The sequence below is a fragment of the Helianthus annuus genome, chromosome 11 (assembly GCF_002127325.2).
Source record: "Helianthus annuus cultivar XRQ/B chromosome 11, HanXRQr2.0-SUNRISE, whole genome shotgun sequence".
Lineage (NCBI taxonomy): Eukaryota > Viridiplantae > Streptophyta > Magnoliopsida > Asterales > Asteraceae > Helianthus > Helianthus annuus.
Genome location: NC_035443.2, coordinates 1,699,709 through 1,717,939, shown reverse-complemented (window position 1 = coordinate 1,717,939; position 18,231 = coordinate 1,699,709). Strand labels below are relative to the sequence as shown.

At 36.3% G+C, this 18,231-nt stretch overlaps 3 protein-coding genes across 7 annotated transcripts; all 3 read left to right on the top strand.

Moving 5' to 3' along the window:
• The first annotated feature begins 6,424 nt into the window (after positions 1–6,424).
• Positions 6,425–8,464, top strand: LOC118483844. Of its 5 annotated transcripts, none has more exons than XM_035979479.1 (5): positions 6,425–7,418; positions 7,565–7,637; positions 7,765–7,830; positions 7,916–8,002; positions 8,110–8,464. In XM_035979479.1, the coding sequence occupies exons 2-5, from the start codon at positions 7,581–7,583 to the stop codon at positions 8,356–8,358; spliced, it is 459 nt and encodes a 152-aa protein (XP_035835372.1). In that variant the 5' UTR covers positions 6,425–7,418; positions 7,565–7,580; the 3' UTR covers positions 8,359–8,464. The 5 variants fall into 5 exon arrangements, with proteins under 5 accessions (XP_035835372.1, XP_035835369.1, XP_035835373.1 ...); XM_035979476.1 differs by having other exon boundaries at positions 7,565–7,649; XM_035979480.1 differs by having other exon boundaries at positions 6,425–7,467.
• A 904-nt stretch (positions 8,465–9,368) lies between these two features.
• LOC118483773 (F-box protein At3g08750-like) lies at positions 9,369–10,397 on the top strand. Its single transcript, XM_035979348.1, has one exon. The coding sequence runs from the start codon at positions 9,369–9,371 to the stop codon at positions 10,395–10,397; it is 1,029 nt and encodes a 342-aa protein (XP_035835241.1).
• A 2,127-nt stretch (positions 10,398–12,524) lies between these two features.
• LOC110876632 lies at positions 12,525–17,675 on the top strand. The gene is made up of 6 exons (XM_035979347.1): positions 12,525–13,307; positions 13,773–13,974; positions 14,120–14,362; positions 14,485–14,646; positions 14,742–16,133; positions 16,225–17,675. The coding sequence occupies exons 1-6, from the start codon at positions 12,525–12,527 to the stop codon at positions 17,673–17,675; spliced, it is 4,233 nt and encodes a 1,410-aa protein (XP_035835240.1).
• The last annotated feature ends 556 nt before the right edge of the window (positions 17,676–18,231 follow it).

Genomic DNA, 18,231 nt, shown 5'->3' with positions numbered 1-18,231 from the left:
AAACTACTTTTGATCCGTCATAAGACTGAACCATTTGCAAGTTATTGTAATGACAACCGTTAGTTACGACGGTTGTGTTTATAGGCTAAAACTATGGAAATGTAAGACCAAAATGGTTGTGAACGACTTACAGAAGTGTGTTCTTGCTTATAGAACAGAGAAGGGTGCTTGGGAGCTCTTAGAATGATCAGAGATGTGTGTTTTGTGTTGTGTGAATGTTATGAGCATAATGTGCTATTTATAGCCAAAGAAAGCACACAAGATCATCACAACTCAGTCTACATTTGATCATGGATCATGGGCAGGTGTCCCTAAGTGATATGGGTCAAGTGTAGGGTGCCCATGCCTCATTGATTGAGGTTTTGATCGTTCAAAGGCTCCAAGAGGCAAGTAGTTACAACTTTCTGCATCTGGGCGTCCCACGCGACCCGCATGGGAGTTCCCATGCACTTTAACGCGGGTCGCCTGAGTTTAAGAAATCAGACGCGTAATTGAGATGGCTCGCGACCCGCCTACACTTAGGCTATTACTTAACGCGGGTCGCGAGAGGCCTGTTTTTCAGATTTTTAAAATCTTTTGAAATGATTACGAAATCCTGGTAATTATTAACGAAATCTTTCGTAATGATTTACCTGACCTTTCGGGTTTGAAGGGGTAACTTTGCGGTTTGGCCCTCGGTTATTTACCGATAGGGGCCTCGTGTTATTTACCCGCATTATTAAGTCCCCGGTTAGTTTACTAATTATTTTGGAAAGCCTTAACTTTCACTGTTGACGCTTTTAACCCTTCTCATACGAATTCGAGTATAACTTTCTCGATTTAAGACGGAACTTCGCGGAATTTATACAATATATTCTAGTGAGCGTATAATACTGTTACGAAGCCTTGGGAACGTTAAAGGGTCACTCAGAGGTATAATTAAACATGTTGACACAGTTAACCCCTGTAGTTCGTAATCTCTCACTTTCTTCCGCGTTTCGCCTCCGTACGATCTATGATTTATTCGTTTGAAGGTTCAAGCATTTATTTAGGGTTACTATACAGTATATTTACCCTTGTTGACATTTAAAACCCTCGAATTTATATACTTTCAAGGTTTGTCAAAATTTGCCCTTTATTTATTATCAATGCCACGTGTAAACTAATGACACGTGTTAACACATCATTGGACACAAAAATTCGAGGTGTTACACCCTAATTCAAAAAATCTCAGGATACTTCAAAGCCAGATGCCCAGATGGTAGTTGACAGTTAGACGGGTCAGAATCTCCCGACCCACCACCAACAGGATCCACGGGTCGTTTTTTAGTCTTGTTTATCTTGTTGCACCATTCCAAAGACGGTTCCAACAATGTACAAGATTTCGGCGGAGACATTTTCATGTAAGGAGTTGAAACGACACTCCTCCTTTCCACCTTTTCAGGAGAAGCAAACACGTTCTCCCATGTGGTAACGCTTTTCTCATTTACAGCAATATTGAAGTTATCAGCTACTGGGCACACGGGTTTAGCAGTAACTTCCGTTTGGGAGGTTGAAGATGATGATGTAATTTAGGAACTGATAGGGGTATTTATATTTAGGGTTTTTTTAATTAAGAATTTGGTTTAATGAAAATTAAATGGACAAAACTACCCCTGCAGATAAAGACAAAAAAAGGATGTTGGAACTGTAAAAAATGAGAGTTTTTGAGTTTTGGACTAAAATGGCAACAAAATGCAAACCACAGGGACCCAGATTTAAAAAGTTTGAGATTTGGACTAAAATGGCAAAACTGTCCAAACCTCAGGGACCAAAATGGCAGTTTACTCTAAATTTTACATAAGAACTTGGTCTATTGGTAAATTTGTTTGTCCTTTCTAGTGGAGACCATGTTCGATTCTAATTTGAGTCATTTTCAAGGGACATCTGGGTGAAGGGACGAATCGGGACTTTAATCCCGGGTTCGAACCTGACGGAGGGCAAGGGTTTACGGATTCCATCCAGTTCCCGCGCATCGGGAGGGGGGACGGTTTCATGGCGGTCGAGGAGTCGACATTGGACATTGCCCCGAGTAGGGTGGGTTTACACGTGAGATTCTTTGATGTTCAATTTTTTTTACTTATATAATTTATAATATAATTCATTAAATAATAATATGAAATTATACATGAAATATGGAAAAAGTTAAATTGTAATATACATGTTTTTTTTTTTTTTAATTTATGTTGTATGTGAGATTTGAAGTCTTGAAAATAAGACTTTCCAATCTAAGTGTACCTAAAAGGTTTTGCATTTGCCAATGGGCCACCAACCTTATTGGTAATTACAATATATAAGTAACAAACATATAAGCAATTTATAAATCTCTAAATATTTTTTGTACATCATATTATTCATGTTATTTGTAACATTTTTCATCTTTGTCTAATATTAGTAACTTGACTTTGTATCTTCTTTTTATTCTTGATAGTGTCACATACATTATTTGTCTTATTTGTAACTATCTATGAGCAAAAACCGATTCTTTTAAACACAAACCAACCTTAGATATTGATTGTGTTTGACTTTTATTAATAATCATTTGCTAAACATCAAATTGTTGTTTATTCATAAGCTATGCAAACATTTTAAATATAGAAAGGATTTTTAGTTATCATTCAAGATTTTATTAAAAAAATAATAATAACAATACAAAAAAGAAATAATTATTATATTGATTTATTTAAAAAAGAAAATTTAAACTACTACCATTCTTGAACATAATTAAAAGATTTATATTGCATAAAGTACAATTTGGTTAGTTATGTAGAAACATAATGAAAGAAAAGACACAAATAATGAAGCTATACATAATTAATTAAGGTGATTAACACTCATGAAAAAAGGATCACTATCGATAAAAACTCATGTAAAACAATAATACGATAAAAATATGTATCTCTACATAATACAGATACATGGTTTTAGTCATTAACATTCATGAAAAAAAGGATCATTATCAATAATCAACGAACACTCATGTAAAGCAACGGTCTAATAAAAAATATGTATCTATACATATCTACAGATACATTATTTTAACATTTGAAGTTTAAATGAATGTATAGAATACCTATGTAAAAAATGGAATTTAGATTTCAAACAAACAAAATCAGGATTTAACATACATATTGTTGGTTGACTTCTTTCGATTCAGGGGTAGGATTATTGGAAAGTGAATATGCAAACACAATTGGTGAGGATATGGAAGACATATAAGGCTTTGTGATTTGCAATCACATTCAAAAAGAAACGATTTGCACAAAAAAGGAAAGTCCGATTTCTATAAAATTTGTGAGAAAAGAAGTGGAACAAAGGTCTTGTGTTTTCCTGTTAAAACAAAACAATAAGGAATATAATAATATTACATGGCAAATAAAATCTTAAGTAGTTGCCAAATGACAAAGTTTGTTTTGCTTTATTATAAGAGTAAATTACAAAAATCGTCCTTTATGTATGTCACTTATTGCAAACTGTCTCCTTTGTTTTCAATAATTACAGAAAACGTACTCGATGTTTGCAAACCCTTACAAGTTATGTCCTTTAGCCCTAACTCAGTTAATTTTTTGTGGTTAAATCTTACCAAATGGACCACACATGAGGGTATTTTGGTCATTTTACTCTCATATGAGGTCCTTTTGTTTAGATTTATCCACAAAATACCCTCATGTGGGGTCCATTTGGTCAGATTTAACCACAAAAATTAACTGAGTTAGGGCTAAAGGACATAACTTGCAAGGGTTTGCAAACATCGAGTACGTTTTCTGTAATTATTGAAGACAAAAGACACAGTTTGCAATAAGTGACATACATAAAGGACGGTTTTTGTAATTTACTATATAAATAGGAATCAAACTTTTCTATATATTAAAATAATAATAAATAAGACCAATGGTAGTATGTACTCCTAGAAATTATTATAGACTCAAAAAAAAAAAAAAAAAAAAAAACCGTAGCCTTTGATGCCTGATGAGTAGACCTGGTAAACGGGTCGGGTTGGGTCATGGGTCAAAACGGGTTCGGGTCAGAACGGGTTCGGGTCAAAACGGGTCAATTAAAAAAAGGGTTGTTTTGGTTCGGGTCAGAACGGGTTCGGGTCAGAACGGGTTCGGGTCGGAACGGGTTCGGGTTGAAACGGGTCCGGGTCAGAACGGGTTCGGGTTGAAACAGGTCCGGTCAGAACGGGTTTCGGGTCGGGTCGGGTCAGTTTTGTTAAAAAAATGCTTTTTTTTTTTAAAAAAAAAGAGAGAGATTGTATAACAATGTTTTGAACAGTAACTTTTGCACGATAATGTTTAGGGCAGTGAGTTTTGAACAGTTTTAAACAGTAAGTTTTACACAGTGAGATTTGAACAGTAATTTTTAACACCAACCATCTCTGGCTTGACTTTTTTTTTGGGCACGTGTTCTGTAGACATGTTTCACTCCTTTCACTCATATGCGAGAAGCTCGCGAAGCAATTATACGAACAAGTTCGTGACAAACAAGCTAATATTTCATCGTAGAAAACCGATTCATCGCGAAACGGTTCGGTTCGAAACGGTAATGGTCAAAACGGTACCGGTCGAAACGGTTCGCGTCGAAACGGTACTGGTTGAAACGGTACGGGTCGAAACGGTTCGATTCGAAACGATACTAGTCGAAACGGTTCCCGTCGAAACGGTACGGGTCGAAACGGTACGGGTCGAAACGGTACGGGTCGAAACGGTACAAGTCGAAACGGTTCGTGTCGAAACGGTACTGGTCGAAACGGTACGCGTCGAAACGGTTCCCGTCGAAACAGTACGAAACTCGTCCCGACCCGAAACTCGTCTCGTGCGGAAACTCGTGCCGGCCCAAAACCTGTTGCGATCCGAAACCCGTCCGTGCAGAAACCCGTGCCGACCCGAAACCCGACCCGAACCGACCCGTTTCTTTAAGACACTAACCCACATCGACCCATTTCTTTAATGTTGTCGACCCGCTTTGACCCGAAAATAACAAGATGGAATTTCAAGTGACCCATTATGACCCAATTAGTTAAAATATCTTACCCAAATCAACCCATATAATTTTAAAAGCAACCCAAATTGACCCATTTGGAAGGCTTTGGGTCAAGATTGCCCCCTCTACTGATGAGAATCAAGGGGGACCTACATATATGCTATGAACAGATAAAAAGTATCAATTAAGATTTTAAAGCTAGTCAAACCAAGCCTGAAAACACATGTTGTCGCTACAAAAAAAACGTGGCAACTAAAGGATTTGATCTCCGCCGCTAAGGTTGTCGCCGCTATTGCTTGTAGTGTGTAACAAGGGTAAAGATAACCATTGAATGAACCATATATACAATCTCATATAAGTTACTTAATAAGAGGGTCTAACCTTCCTATAGATCGAATATGCAATATACTGAATATCTATTTAGTATGAGATGTATAAAATGCAACATATAAATTTTATATTTGCTTTATATTAACAATCAAGAACATAGATATAGTTTATTACACTTTTATCATCTTCAATTTTTCCTTTTTAATTTATGTTTCCAGCTCATTCAACATTGATTTTGGGACCATCTATCGAAGGTTGAGACTTTATTTTTCTATCTTACCCTACCCTACTAATTACAGATGTCGCTTAATTAGTGTTTGTATCTTTAAAGATCCTTGACTAGTATACGGAGAAACAAACCTCTGCGCTCCATATAAGCCACATGTTATTATGTTGAACTAACACAAAAATAGAGTGATTTGATATTCCAATAATTGTATTGAATTACGTGGATAGCATTTGAGGTACATTAAGTCATATTGCACTTTAGGTCCATATATAAGTTTGAAAAAACAACAAATTCAGTCATCATTATTTGAAAACATGGATGGTCTAGACTAGAGTGGATGGATGGCCAGTAAAAACTTATGTTATCGTAATAGTCCCTAGAAACTCACTGATAGGGGTGCAAACGAGCTGAGCCGAGCCCGAGCTCGACCAGGCTCGAGCTCGAGCTCGTTTAACATATAAAAGCTCGAGCTCGAGCTCGGCTCGATTCGAGCTTTATTTCTAAAGCTCGAGCTCGGCTCGAAGGTAATTTTTCAAGCTCGAGCTCGGCTCGGGCTCGGCTCGTTTAGTATTTATTAATTAATTTATATTAATTATAATTATTATTGTAAATATAATTAAGTTATTTTTTTATATTTATATAAATAGTAATTATTATTATATAAATATATGTTTAATATATTAATAAAATATATATAAACACAAAGCTCGTTTAGGCTCGCGAGCCGGCTCGAGCTCGATAAGCGAAGCTCGGGCTCGGGCTCGTTTACTAAACGAGCTTGTTCTTTAGGCTCGGGCTCGAGCTCGAGCTCGAGCTCGTTTAAGCTCGGCTCGTTCAAGCTTTTTTTCGAGCCGAGCTCGAGTAGCTCGCGAGTAGCTCGGCTCGTTTGCATCCCTACTCACTGACTATTTTTATTTATGAATTTAGTCTATTAATTATGTAGTATTGTAAATCATGCCAAACATTAGGTTGTATATCCACCATCAGCAACATAATAATAGTACCCTTTCCTTTCACTTGAATACTTTTCCACGTTAGAGTGCACCTTTTTTTGATTCATTCAAATCCTTAGAAAAAGAGTTCGCATACCGGTCATATGGTTGGAGCAACAACTGTCAACGAACCACATACTTGCAGTGGCGGTGATGAGGGTATGCGGGGAGGACCACCGTACAGGGCCCGTAATTTCGAGGGGCACTTTTTTATTAAAGGAATCCGATATATATATGTTAATATTTTTAAAATAGTATACCCATTTCGCTCGCTCAATTCTACTTCAACAACCTAGCACTCGGGTAGTACAAATACCTTGTAAACAACCACCTATTGACCACTTGGCCCAAGTTTTCACATGCTCTTGAACTCTGGTTCGGTCCTTCAATCTACGAGAATTACCAAGCGACTTTGTTTAAACTCAAACAAACCACCACGGTTAACCACCTTTGTGATGAAATTTGAACGCCTAAGAAATTTTGTGGTTCGGTTGCCAACGGAGGCCCTGCTAAATTGTTTCATCTACGGGCTCCGTTATGACATCCAACAAGACCTCTCGCTTCTTAAACCCACTACCTTCCAACAAGTTGTTGGCCTTTCTAAACTACTGGAAGACAAACTCTCTTCCCCTTTGTTTACTGCATTAGCATGCATGTTTCTATTAATTCTATATTATATTGTTCCCGTTGTTGCTAACCGTCTTTTGGGCTAATTACAGCCGTTCAAAGTCCTGAACTTTTAATCTCAGCCGTATAAAGTCTCTAAATTCCTTCTAGAAGCAGCAGTTCACGGCAGTTCAGCTCTCTCTCACCCATGATCTTGCGGTTTCCTGCAGTTTATCAAGATGCACCAATCAGAAATACAGGTTGCAATGCGGTTTAAAATGTGTTCCTTATTTTCAGGGAGTTAGTGGGGTAGTGGACACTTAACTGCATTTTTTGGTGCCTATATAATACAAGTTCAGGTAGTGTAATCTTCTGAATTTTTTTCGCTCTTCCTGTATTCATACAGCAACACATCTGCAGCAATGGATATCTCGGATGACTTCGTGGACATTTATGAAGACGATCAGCCTGCAAAGAAAGTAAGTTGGAATGTAAGTTGGAATGTAAATTATTAGTTAGCAAAGCATGTGGATGGTTTCTAATTGTTTGTGAATTGCACCAAATATTTAGTCTTCTAATATATGGTAGCAATTGTAATTTTTTCAGCTGGGTTTTGATGCAATGACACCGAAGAAGAATCAAATATGCAGCCCAATGAAAGATTCTCCGAAGGTAACGTTTTAAGTCACAACTAATGTATAAAAATTGTTTTGATATTTAGTCTGATTTGTTAAATTCTATCAATTTATTGTTTCAGACGGACAGTGGAAGTGTAGAGATCATTTCATATGGACAGTATTTTAGTCTATTCAAATCTGAAATACATAGGGAGGTTATTGAACAGGTGGTGTTTTTTTTAAATAAAGTTTTCATTGCATAAGTGCATAATGATTGTTTCACACCTATATGTTTTTTTAAAATGTATTATACTAATGTTTTTAGTTCTTGTAGTTTCAGAACATAGAAAAGCAAGCTAAAAGAAAGCATGCGCTCCTAACTTGGAAATGGGATGAGGTCATTGATATTACCCAAAGTGAAGATTCGAATGGTCAGAAAGATGCTTCTAAGGCAAAACAACAAGATGATTTGGAGTCTGAGTTAAGTGATACAGCAGACTCTTTGGATAGTCCATTGAAAAGATCAAAGATTCCACGTATATCTAAAAATTGCAACGATCATGTTGGATGGGTTGAATTTTAAGTTTACTCAGTTTAAGTCCTGTTTGTCATAGTCATCTTTTATGTTTTGCCTTTCAAGTCAGTGTTTGTTAAGGTTTGTTTGTTCATCTATTTTTAGTTTAAATGTAGTTTCCTTTTTTCAATTTATTTTTCTATGTTTTATCTGTTAACTATATTACTTATTACATATATGTTGATGATTAATTGTTTATTTAATAATAAACATTTCTGTTATGAAAAAAGAAAAAGAAAATATAGGTAGTGGTTTTCACCAATTTGTATGTATGTTTATAAAGGTTAAATCTTCTTTTACTTTCAAAATACGTAAATAAAATTCCAGATATGCATAACTTCAACAGTTATATAAGTAGTTACACATAAGTCATAGAAAAAAATCTAAAAAAATTTAGTACCCAATAATATCCTGTTTCATGTTAACAAATTCCGTGTTCTCAAACAAGAGGCCTATTTAGGTATTTTAAAAAATATTTAGTCATTTATAGGTTTTTTTAAAATAATAAGTTTTGTATTATTTAGAGTGCAAATTCAAAATAGCATTCAGTTATATAAATAACAACGGGAAAAGAATAAGATATTTTGAAGAAAAAAAAACATATAAATAGTCGGTTTTACTGAATTAATATTGAAGTCAGCCTTCTTAGTCACGTTACCATGATCATCGGCCACTAAGCGATGATCAAGTAACTAACTTAGGGTTTTAGAAATTAATATAATCGTTCGGTTATGTTAAGTTTATTTCTAAGTCAGTCCACTTACCCACTTGTCATGATCCTTGCTCACTAACCCATGATTGAATAACTACCTATGTTTTATTCAATAAATTAACTGTTTTCATTAAAAGTCGGACATGTAGCTCTATATAAGATATCACTAATATCCCTAAAATTCGTGTATTACTGTATTTCTAGATATAATATCAGAAACTATTGAGTTATGAAAAAGTTGAAGGGGTGCCTCTACTCAGCCTCTGAGTCGAACACTAAGTTGCCTGACCTTGGTCCTGACTTAATAATGTCAGAGATACTGCCAAGACTTCCTGCAAAATGTGTAGGTCGTGCAAAGAAGGTATGTAAAGAATGGTTGTCATGTATATCGTCGAAGGAGTTTGTCATGATGCACTGTAGACATATGTGTAAGGGGTCTAGACAAAAAATTCTTAGTATTGGACAGGAATCATGCTTTATTTCCAGCACTACTGTTGATTTAGTCGATGAGAAAACCATGATTACCCTACCGTTTCATGTTCGCCCTTCTGATGTGTGGATTTTATCAAGCTTGAATGGGCTTTTATGTGTTTGTTTACGCAATACGTTTGAAATGCTTATTTGGAATCCGTTGATCCGTAGCTGCATCAACATATCTGATTCTAAGTCTTATGGTTTTTTCAAAATCTATTCCGATGCTGTTGGCCTATACATCGATTCCTCTAATGATTACAGAGTTTTACATATAAAACGTGGTCGTTTTACAGTTGATGTTATGGCTTATTCAAGGAGGACCAGTCATTGGAAGAGAATACCGTTTTTACAAAAAAGGCATTACCATACTAATGGTTATGTGTGGTCGGGGGGGACTTTTTGTGAGGATGGTTTATATTTTACTGTATTCCAGTTTTGGCTTGCTGGTGATATTGTCATAATTCGATTTGATGTGAATACAGAGACGTTTTCAGAAATAGGGTTTCCATATGTTGGCAATGGTGAAACATGTCAGGGGAACTTGGTTAATATGAATAACAAACTTCACGTGTTTGTTAGTCATGGGTTTATAGATATGGCTGTGGATCTATGGCGTTATGAAGGTGAGCATTGGTCGAAGGTCATGTTGTTTCCGAAGATCAGTTATATTCCAACGCCAGTTTGGTGCTCAATTACACATGTTAGTTCAGAAGAAAAGTGTTTTGTGATGACAGATTGGGGTGAGGTTTATGAAATAGATTTGAACAAGAAGACGTGTGACCTTTTCATACCAAGCGATTGGAATCATGCTATACGGACAGCAATGTATGTGGAAACTATTGTGCCAGCAAGTCTTCAGTAATACATGTTGTTTGGTAATCCTTTTTTTTTTTGCTTCGAAATGTTTGTTGAATTTTGAAAAATTCCTTCATCGGATGTAATGTTCTTTTTTTAGTTAATGTTTGCTTTTTTCTCTACTATTTGTTTGTGTATTATTTGTTTATAAAGAATTGCTTATATATTATGTTTAGATAAATATAAAATTATATTTTTTATTGTTATTGTATTCCATTGTCAGTACACATAAAAGTTTTTAATAAATATGTCTTCATTAGTGGAATTATCAAATAGTTTGATATTTTTGTTGATACATTTACAGAAGTTCAGCTTTGTTTATAAAAAATTCAAATGAAAATTTAGCTGGTATATAAAACTTATAGGTTTAGTAACTGATTATGCAGTTATTTTAAATATATTTCAGTTTAGCCCACTTTCCCACTATCCCATGATTTATTAACTGTCTGAATTAATATTAACTTCCATGAGAAAAATTCGGATATTAGCTCTATATAATGTAGTTCTATGACCTTACAGTGTCTTTCTTTCTTCGAATTTTGTTTACCATAAAAATCATCATATTGAGTAGCTTTGGAGAGCCAGTTGGAGAATTAAGGTATGTTTTCCTAATCTCTTTAATTCATCTTTTTTCTACAAATCAATTTGAATGTGTGTTTGCTTTTTTAGTTTAAACAATAGAATCAAAACCATTTAGGTGTTTGCTATATGTTCAAATACATGTAGACCGATTTCTTATTAAATGTGAACATTCTACCAGTGTCAGATCAAAGCTAAGTACACTTAAGTGTTATATCTAAAACGCAGTCTATAACTTATATGAAAAACATAAATTGTGCAAATTATACCTTTAAATTTAAACAATGTTTTATTAAAGCAAACACATAGGCATAATAAGAAGTATGAATCAGTGGTTAGAAAGACTTACAGTGCCATAATTTTTTATTAAGAGCATGGGTTGCAAGATTCACAATATGTCCGTAAGCTGATTCAAACTGTCAAGGATAAGCCTAGCTTCTGTCTTTCATATGATCCCTCCTGTTAGCCCATTAAAACAGACAAAACCTTACTACTGATTCAATGATGTTGTCATAAGCATAACAAATAAAACTTTCAAAGTGTCTGCCAAGTTTTGGATCCAACCCAGCCCCCATTTGTTTATGTTCTAGAGCTTATCTATGCCATGTCTTTAACTCGGTTGTAACATATTGAGGGCAACGAAAAATCCTAAGCCCATCAATCTACCGAAACACAGATCTGGCATGTTTGCATAACTGAAGGCCTAAATTCCGAATATCTCTAATCGAATATGAATAAGCATAATAATATCAATCCACAACCGTTAACCCTAAAATTGCCTTAATACAGTTCTGACATGTTTGAATAACTCAAACCCTAAAATCCGGAGGTTATTTATCAAATATGAACATCCACATTCATTAACCCTAATCGATAATCAAAGAAGGTATTAATCGAATATGAAGAACCCTAGTCGAACAAAATAGTATGATGTATAATATGCTAGGGTTTATAGAGGTAAATACCTTGAAATTTTGAATCGATTGAACTGCTGATACGTATGACGGAGAAGAATGGAGTGTACACAAGTATAACCATGGTGAATGGCCGTGCAATCTGTTGATGTCTCGATGAATACGGGATGCAGAGAGGAGCGACTTGGACCAGAAAGAGGGATGAATTCATCGCATATGTGGTTAGGGTTGAGTTAACTGCCGTTATGTAGTATCCGTTTCCTAATTTGGATTGTCCATATTCAGTATCCAAACCGGCCCGTCTCATGTTTACCTGATCCAGTTTGTTAACCTGGCCCAAAATGCTAATGTGATATATCTGGCCCATTTTGATACAAATTTATACTTTAGTTTGTAATAATTGTTTTATTGTTATTAGTTAACATATTTTTGTTGATTTAATTTTTATTTTTAATATTTTTATTATCCTATATTGTGATAATACATGTTTTTTTGTTAGTTATATTATTATATGAATATTCAAGACCTATTATTAGTATGTAGTTTATGGTTGAAACTTACGATGATTTAATTTATTTATTTTTTTGTAAATTGTGTTTTTAGATAAAAGCAGTATGTCGTGCCTTCCATTTTTAGTAGTAATGTTGGATATAATTGCAAGACTTCCACCAAAAAATGTTGCTCAATGTAAGCTTGTCTGCAAGGAGTGGTTAGATTTCATTTTAGATCGTAAGTTTGTAAGGGCTCATTGTCATTACATGCGTGCATCGGCTGATCAAAAATTGTTGATGGTTGGTTGGAAGACTATCGAAGTACATTCCTTAAATTATAAGTCCCCGGGATTTATTGTACCAAGAGGTGTTGCCCGCCCGTTCTATGCTCATCCTTCTAGAATGTTTTTTTTGGCAAGTTTGGATGGTATGTTGTGTGTTTGTCTCCAAAACACTTGTGAGTTGGTTGTTTGGAATCCATTGACGACTAAGTTCAAGAAGTTGGCAAATTCTAATTCGCAAGGTTTCTACAAAGTTGATAGAGATGCTCTAGGATTTTTTGTTGACTCTTCTGATGATTACAACATTTTACATATTAAACGTAGACGAGGTACAATGACCGTTTATATTTATTCGATGGAGTTGAATTCATGGAGTACTGTACGCTTCCTAAAACACCGTCCGTACCACCATTATACGTACCTTTGGTCGCCAGCAACTTTGTGTGGTGGTGGTTTGTATTTTGTCGTTACCCAATGTCGTGGTCGTTCAGATGGATTGTCGGTTATTCGTTTTGATGTGAATTCAAAGTCGTTTTCTGAATTGTGTTTCCCCAATGTATATGACGATGAAGTTAGTGGAAGTTTAGTTAACATAAACGAGGAGCTTCATATGTATGTTTGTATCGGAAACTATGACTATAGACGAGAAATTGTATTGTGGAGGCTTAAAAATAAAAGTTGGATGAAGGTTTTTGCATATCCTGATAAGTTGTGGATGCCATTAACAACTATGTGTTCTTTCACATATTACAATTTGCCAGGGACATGTCTTGTGATAACGAATTTTGGACAAGTGATTGAAATTGATTTGCAACGGGATCATCTAGGTTATTTCTGCCGTATGTTTTTCTATAGGCAAATGCATGGTGCGGTTTACACAGAGACCATAGCTTCCCCGAATTATTAGTTTGAGAAAGTTTTATCTTGTAATTTTCGTAAGTTTGAGTTTAAGTGGTACCTTGTAGTTGTCATAATGTTACTTTTGTTGTTGCTTCTATTTTGGTAATTTGATGTTGCAATTTTTAAAGTTTTGGTTGTCCTTGAGATATTATATATGTTTCTAGCTTTTTATGTTTTGAGTGGCATTATAATTGACTCTTGTCATGCTTTTCTAAAGATATATGTATCTGAAGGTGTTGATATGAGTGCACCTATATCAAATGATTCTGATTCAATTTCTTCGGTCCCTTCGCATGAGACGTCAGCATCTACACGTGTTGAATGTCGTAGGGGCCGTGGACGTATGGGCCGTCCTCGATTGCGGGAGCGACTTCCTGTTGTGACGCCTGATGTTGCATCCTCTCAACGGTGTTCTTACGGTGTGGTTATCTATGTTATTGTATTTCTTATGATTTTTTTCATATACTAATACCCCTTATTTTCCGTTTGTTATGGGGTTTGCATGTTTATATTTACCATGTAAACCCTTTAAACATGTTAGTGCTACTGTTGTTGTGTATGCAGTTGGTAGTTCTAGCAGAAGTGTGGTACGCTATATGCGTATGTCAAATGAAAATGTGCAACCTTCTCCGATCCCTTCAATTTCGGATTCATTTGCGGTTATACGTACCACTCAGGAAAATATATCTTCTAATGCAACGACTCAAGTAGGGCGTAGACGGACGGGCCAAATGGGTCGTCCTCGATTACGTGATCGCCCTTCTGATTTAACAAGTGAGGCTACAAGTACTCAAAGACGTTGCAATGGTACGCTTGATTGAGTTCTCGTGTTTGTTATGTGTTTTCACCCAATAGCACCCATGATTTTATATTATGTGGGTTAAGCCTTTTAAATTGAATAGGTTTATTGTTATCTTTGCTTTTTTTAGTTGATCGTATCAACAGAGGTGTTGTGCATTATACCAGTAGAACAAATGGAGCTGCGCAATCTTCATTAGGTTCAACGGTTTCACAAACATCTGGATGTCTACATTCGAATCAACTTGAAGTACCTTCCCGTGCAAGTGTCTTTCAAGACGAAAACAGATATCGTAAACATCATATTTTTTTCTTGTGACACTTTGTATATATGAACACCTTATATGACATTGATAGTGTTTGCTTACACTTCACTTACCTTTTTTAGGGCGATGTCCGTCGTATTGGGATATCGGTGATGCAAACCATAGTTGTGTTCATTGTGGAGCTATGCTTTGGTATGAGGAACGAACTATTAAAAGTTTAACTCCTCGTGTTCCAAGTTTTTCATTATGTTGTAGTGAAGGAAAGGTTTGCTTGCCATTTCTTCGACATCCTCCTCAAACATTGGGTCGTCTTCTTGATTACAATGGGGAAACACGATCTCGCGTGTTTAGAGAAAACATAAAGCTTTTAAATGCGATGTTTGCATTTACCTCAACCGGTGGGAGAATATCTACGGATTTAAATGATGGTCGTGGGCCTTATACATTCCGTTTGAATGGCCACAACCATCATAATATTGGATCATTGTTGCCTATGCATCCTGATGGACGCCCTAGATTTGCTCAATTGTACGTTTATGACACGGAAAATGAGATTGATAATCGCTTTTATGCTTTGCGAGATTGTGTGTCACCAACGTCTGATCAAGTCATCCTGCGCACATTAGTGAATGACTTGCTGTTGATGCTTGATGCGAACAATGCATTAGTTCAGGCTTTTAGGATGGCACGTGAAAGGTTTAATGACAACTCAATGCAACGTCTTACGCTTCGCTTGCTTGGTACGCGAAATAGAAGAGAAGGACAATATTCTTTGCCTACTGTTCCTGAAGTGGCTGCACTGATTCCAGGTGATGGAAATCCTACAGACTCACGTGATATTATTATTGAAGAACGTGGTAGTCGTAGTGCAAAGCGTATATCTGAATTGCACCCAAGTTTTATGGCGTTGCAGTATCCTTTGTTGTTTCCGTATGGAGAAGATGGATTCCATCTTAATATTCCTCTATGTAATATATCTGCATCAAGTAGGCGGCAATCGGTTTCATTAAGAGAATATTATTCTTACCGTTTACAACTTAGGAGGAATGAAGGTAAGACATTACACAAATCTGGCCGTTTATTTCAGACGTATGTTGTGGACTGTTATTCAGCTATCCTTGAACATGAGATGAATTGGTATAAACAAAACCAAAACACTATTCGTTCGGATTTGTATAATGGTTTATGTGATCGTATCGCTGATGGTGAAACAAGTTGTGAAGCAGTTGGTCGACGTGTTATCCTGCCAGCAACATTTGCCGGTGGGCCAAGATATATGATTCAACAGTATCAGGATGCAATGGCTATTTGTCGTTGGGCCGGGGCTCCGGACCTTTTTATTACTATGACATGCAATTCAAAATGGCCGGAAATTACCCGACACATTCAAGCAACAACCCCTGGTATGAGTGCATCCGACCGCCCTGACATTGTTGCCCGTGTTTTCAAAATTAAACTTGATGAACTTATCAAAGACATAAGGAAAAGGAATATTTTTGGACACACGAAAGCAGGTTTGTTACTAGCATTTCCATTGTCTAAATATTATACGATTGTTTTTTATTCTATAGCTATGTGTAATATTTGTTTTGGTCATTTTTTTAGTTATCTATACAATCGAGTTTCAGAAACGAGGACTTCCACACTCTCATATTCTGCTTTTTTTACAACCTGAAGATAAGATAAATACGGTTGACAATATCGATAAATATATATCTGCGGAGCTTCCTTCGGAGGTGGAAGACCCTATAGCTTTCGGTATTGTTCGTTCACAAATGATGCATGGTCCATGTGGTTTGCTCAACCCTTCAAGTCCTTGTATGCATAATGGTGTATGTAGTAAAGGGTACCCAAAGAATTATTGTGAGGAGACATTCATCCGAAATGATGGTTGGCCGTGTTATAAGAGGCCCAATAATTCAAGAGTTGTTAAAGTTGGTTCTCAAGATATTAAGCTTGATAATCGGTATGTTGTTCCGTATAACCGTGAATTGTTGGTGAAATATGGTTGTCACATTAATGTGGAGTGGTGCAACCAAGGGATGTTAGTCAAGTATCTTTTTACTTATATAAACAAAGGTCCAGATCGTGCAACTGTGGTTTTGGAAGGTGCTCAAAATAGGACAACGTTTGCGTCCTTATTACATAATGAAAATGAAATTGAGGAATATTTAAATTGTCGGTATATATCTTCTATTGAGGCATGTTGGAAGATTTTTGAATTTGAAATGAAGTACCGTGATGTTGCTGTTGAGCGATTACCTTTTCATGAGGAAGGGTGTAATAGAGTGTATTTTCATGATAATGATGAGGTTGCGGAAGTTGCCCAACGTGCTACGGCTAGCATGTCAAAATTTACTGAATGGTTTCGGGCAAATGAAAGGTTTCCGCATGGTCGTTCTTTGACATATGTAGAATTTCCAACAAAGTTCACTTGGCATGAAAAGGAGAAGGAGTGGTTGCCACGACATAGGGTGACTTCTATTGGCCGCATTTATTATGTGAGCCCATCGATGGGTGAAAAGTATTACCTCCGTATGTTATTAAATGTTCAACGTGGGCCATTAAGCTTTAAAGACATTCGTACGATTGATGGTGTTGAGCATCCAACTTATATGTCTGCTTGCAATGCGTTGGGTTTGTTAGGAGATGATGTTGAGTGGGTAGATTCAATACGTGAAGCTTCTCAATGGCAGTTGGGGAATCAACTTCGTGATTTATTTGTTTGCATTCTATTGTTTTGTACGGTTAGTAATCAACGGCGGTTATTTTTTGATTGTCTACCTTACTTATCAGAGGATATTGCTTACAATCGACGCACAATGCTGCAGAATGATGATGTGGTATTCACAGATGAAGAGATTCTCAATTATACATTGATTGAGATTGAAAGAGTTTTAATTGGTCATGGTAAAAGTTTATTAGATTTTCCTAATTTGCCTCAAATTGATCGTCAATTGGTTGATACTATGGAAAATCGGTTGATTATGGCTGAGCGCACCTTCAATATTGAAGAAGAAATGACGCCTTTTTCCATGATTTATTTCGTGGATTGAATGCCGAACAAAGGAGGTGTTTGATTATGTATGTGATTGTGTTGATAGACGGACGGGTGGTGCTGTTTTTGTTTTTGGTAGTGGAGGGACGGGAAAAACGTATTTATGGAAGACTCTCATTTCCTGTTTTCCGTTCACGTGGCCAAATCGTCTTGTCTGTTGCTTCTTCTGGGATTGCCTCTCTTCTACTACCTGGTGGGTCGTACAGCGCATTCGCGTTTAAGATTCCCTTTGAACTTGATAAGGATTCTTGCTGCTCGAGTTGATGTTGGGGACGGATCTTGCTGGGGCCTGATTAATGATGCCTGCGCTTATAATATGGGATGAGGCACCGTTGCAACATCGTTATGCATTTGAAGCGGTTGACCGTACTTTTAGAGATATTGTCGAAATAATATACCTGTGCAGACCGTCGAGTATTTGGAGGGAAATGTGTCCGCTCTGGAGGAGACTTTCGACAAATTCTTCCTGTTATTTCCGCTTGCTCCGCATAGTGAGATTGTTGCTATCGGTTGTGAATAAGTCATCGACTATATGGGGTGCGTGTAAGGTGTTT

What these genes read in the sequence shown, in the direction of transcription:
- LOC118483844 (XM_035979476.1), top strand. Translation starts at nt 7,581, where the DNA reads ATGGATATCTCGGATGACTTCGTGGACATTTATGAAGACGATCAGCCT. An exon ending in CAATGAAAGATTCTCCGAAG is followed by an intron (nt 7,831 to 7,915) that starts GTAACGTTTTAA and finishes TTATTGTTTCAG; the next exon opens with ACGGACAGTGGAAGTGTAGA. An exon ending in ATAGGGAGGTTATTGAACAG is followed by an intron (nt 8,003 to 8,109) that starts GTGGTGTTTTTT and finishes TAGTTCTTGTAG; the next exon opens with TTTCAGAACATAGAAAAGCA.
- LOC118483773 (XM_035979348.1), top strand. Translation starts at nt 9,369, where the DNA reads ATGTCAGAGATACTGCCAAGACTTCCTGCAAAATGTGTAGGTCGTGCA.
- LOC110876632 (XM_035979347.1), top strand. Translation starts at nt 12,525, where the DNA reads ATGTTGGATATAATTGCAAGACTTCCACCAAAAAATGTTGCTCAATGT. An exon ending in ATGACTATAGACGAGAAATT is followed by an intron (nt 13,308 to 13,772) that starts GTATTGTGGAGG and finishes GCTTTTCTAAAG; the next exon opens with ATATATGTATCTGAAGGTGT. An exon ending in CTCTCAACGGTGTTCTTACG is followed by an intron (nt 13,975 to 14,119) that starts GTGTGGTTATCT and finishes TTGTGTATGCAG; the next exon opens with TTGGTAGTTCTAGCAGAAGT.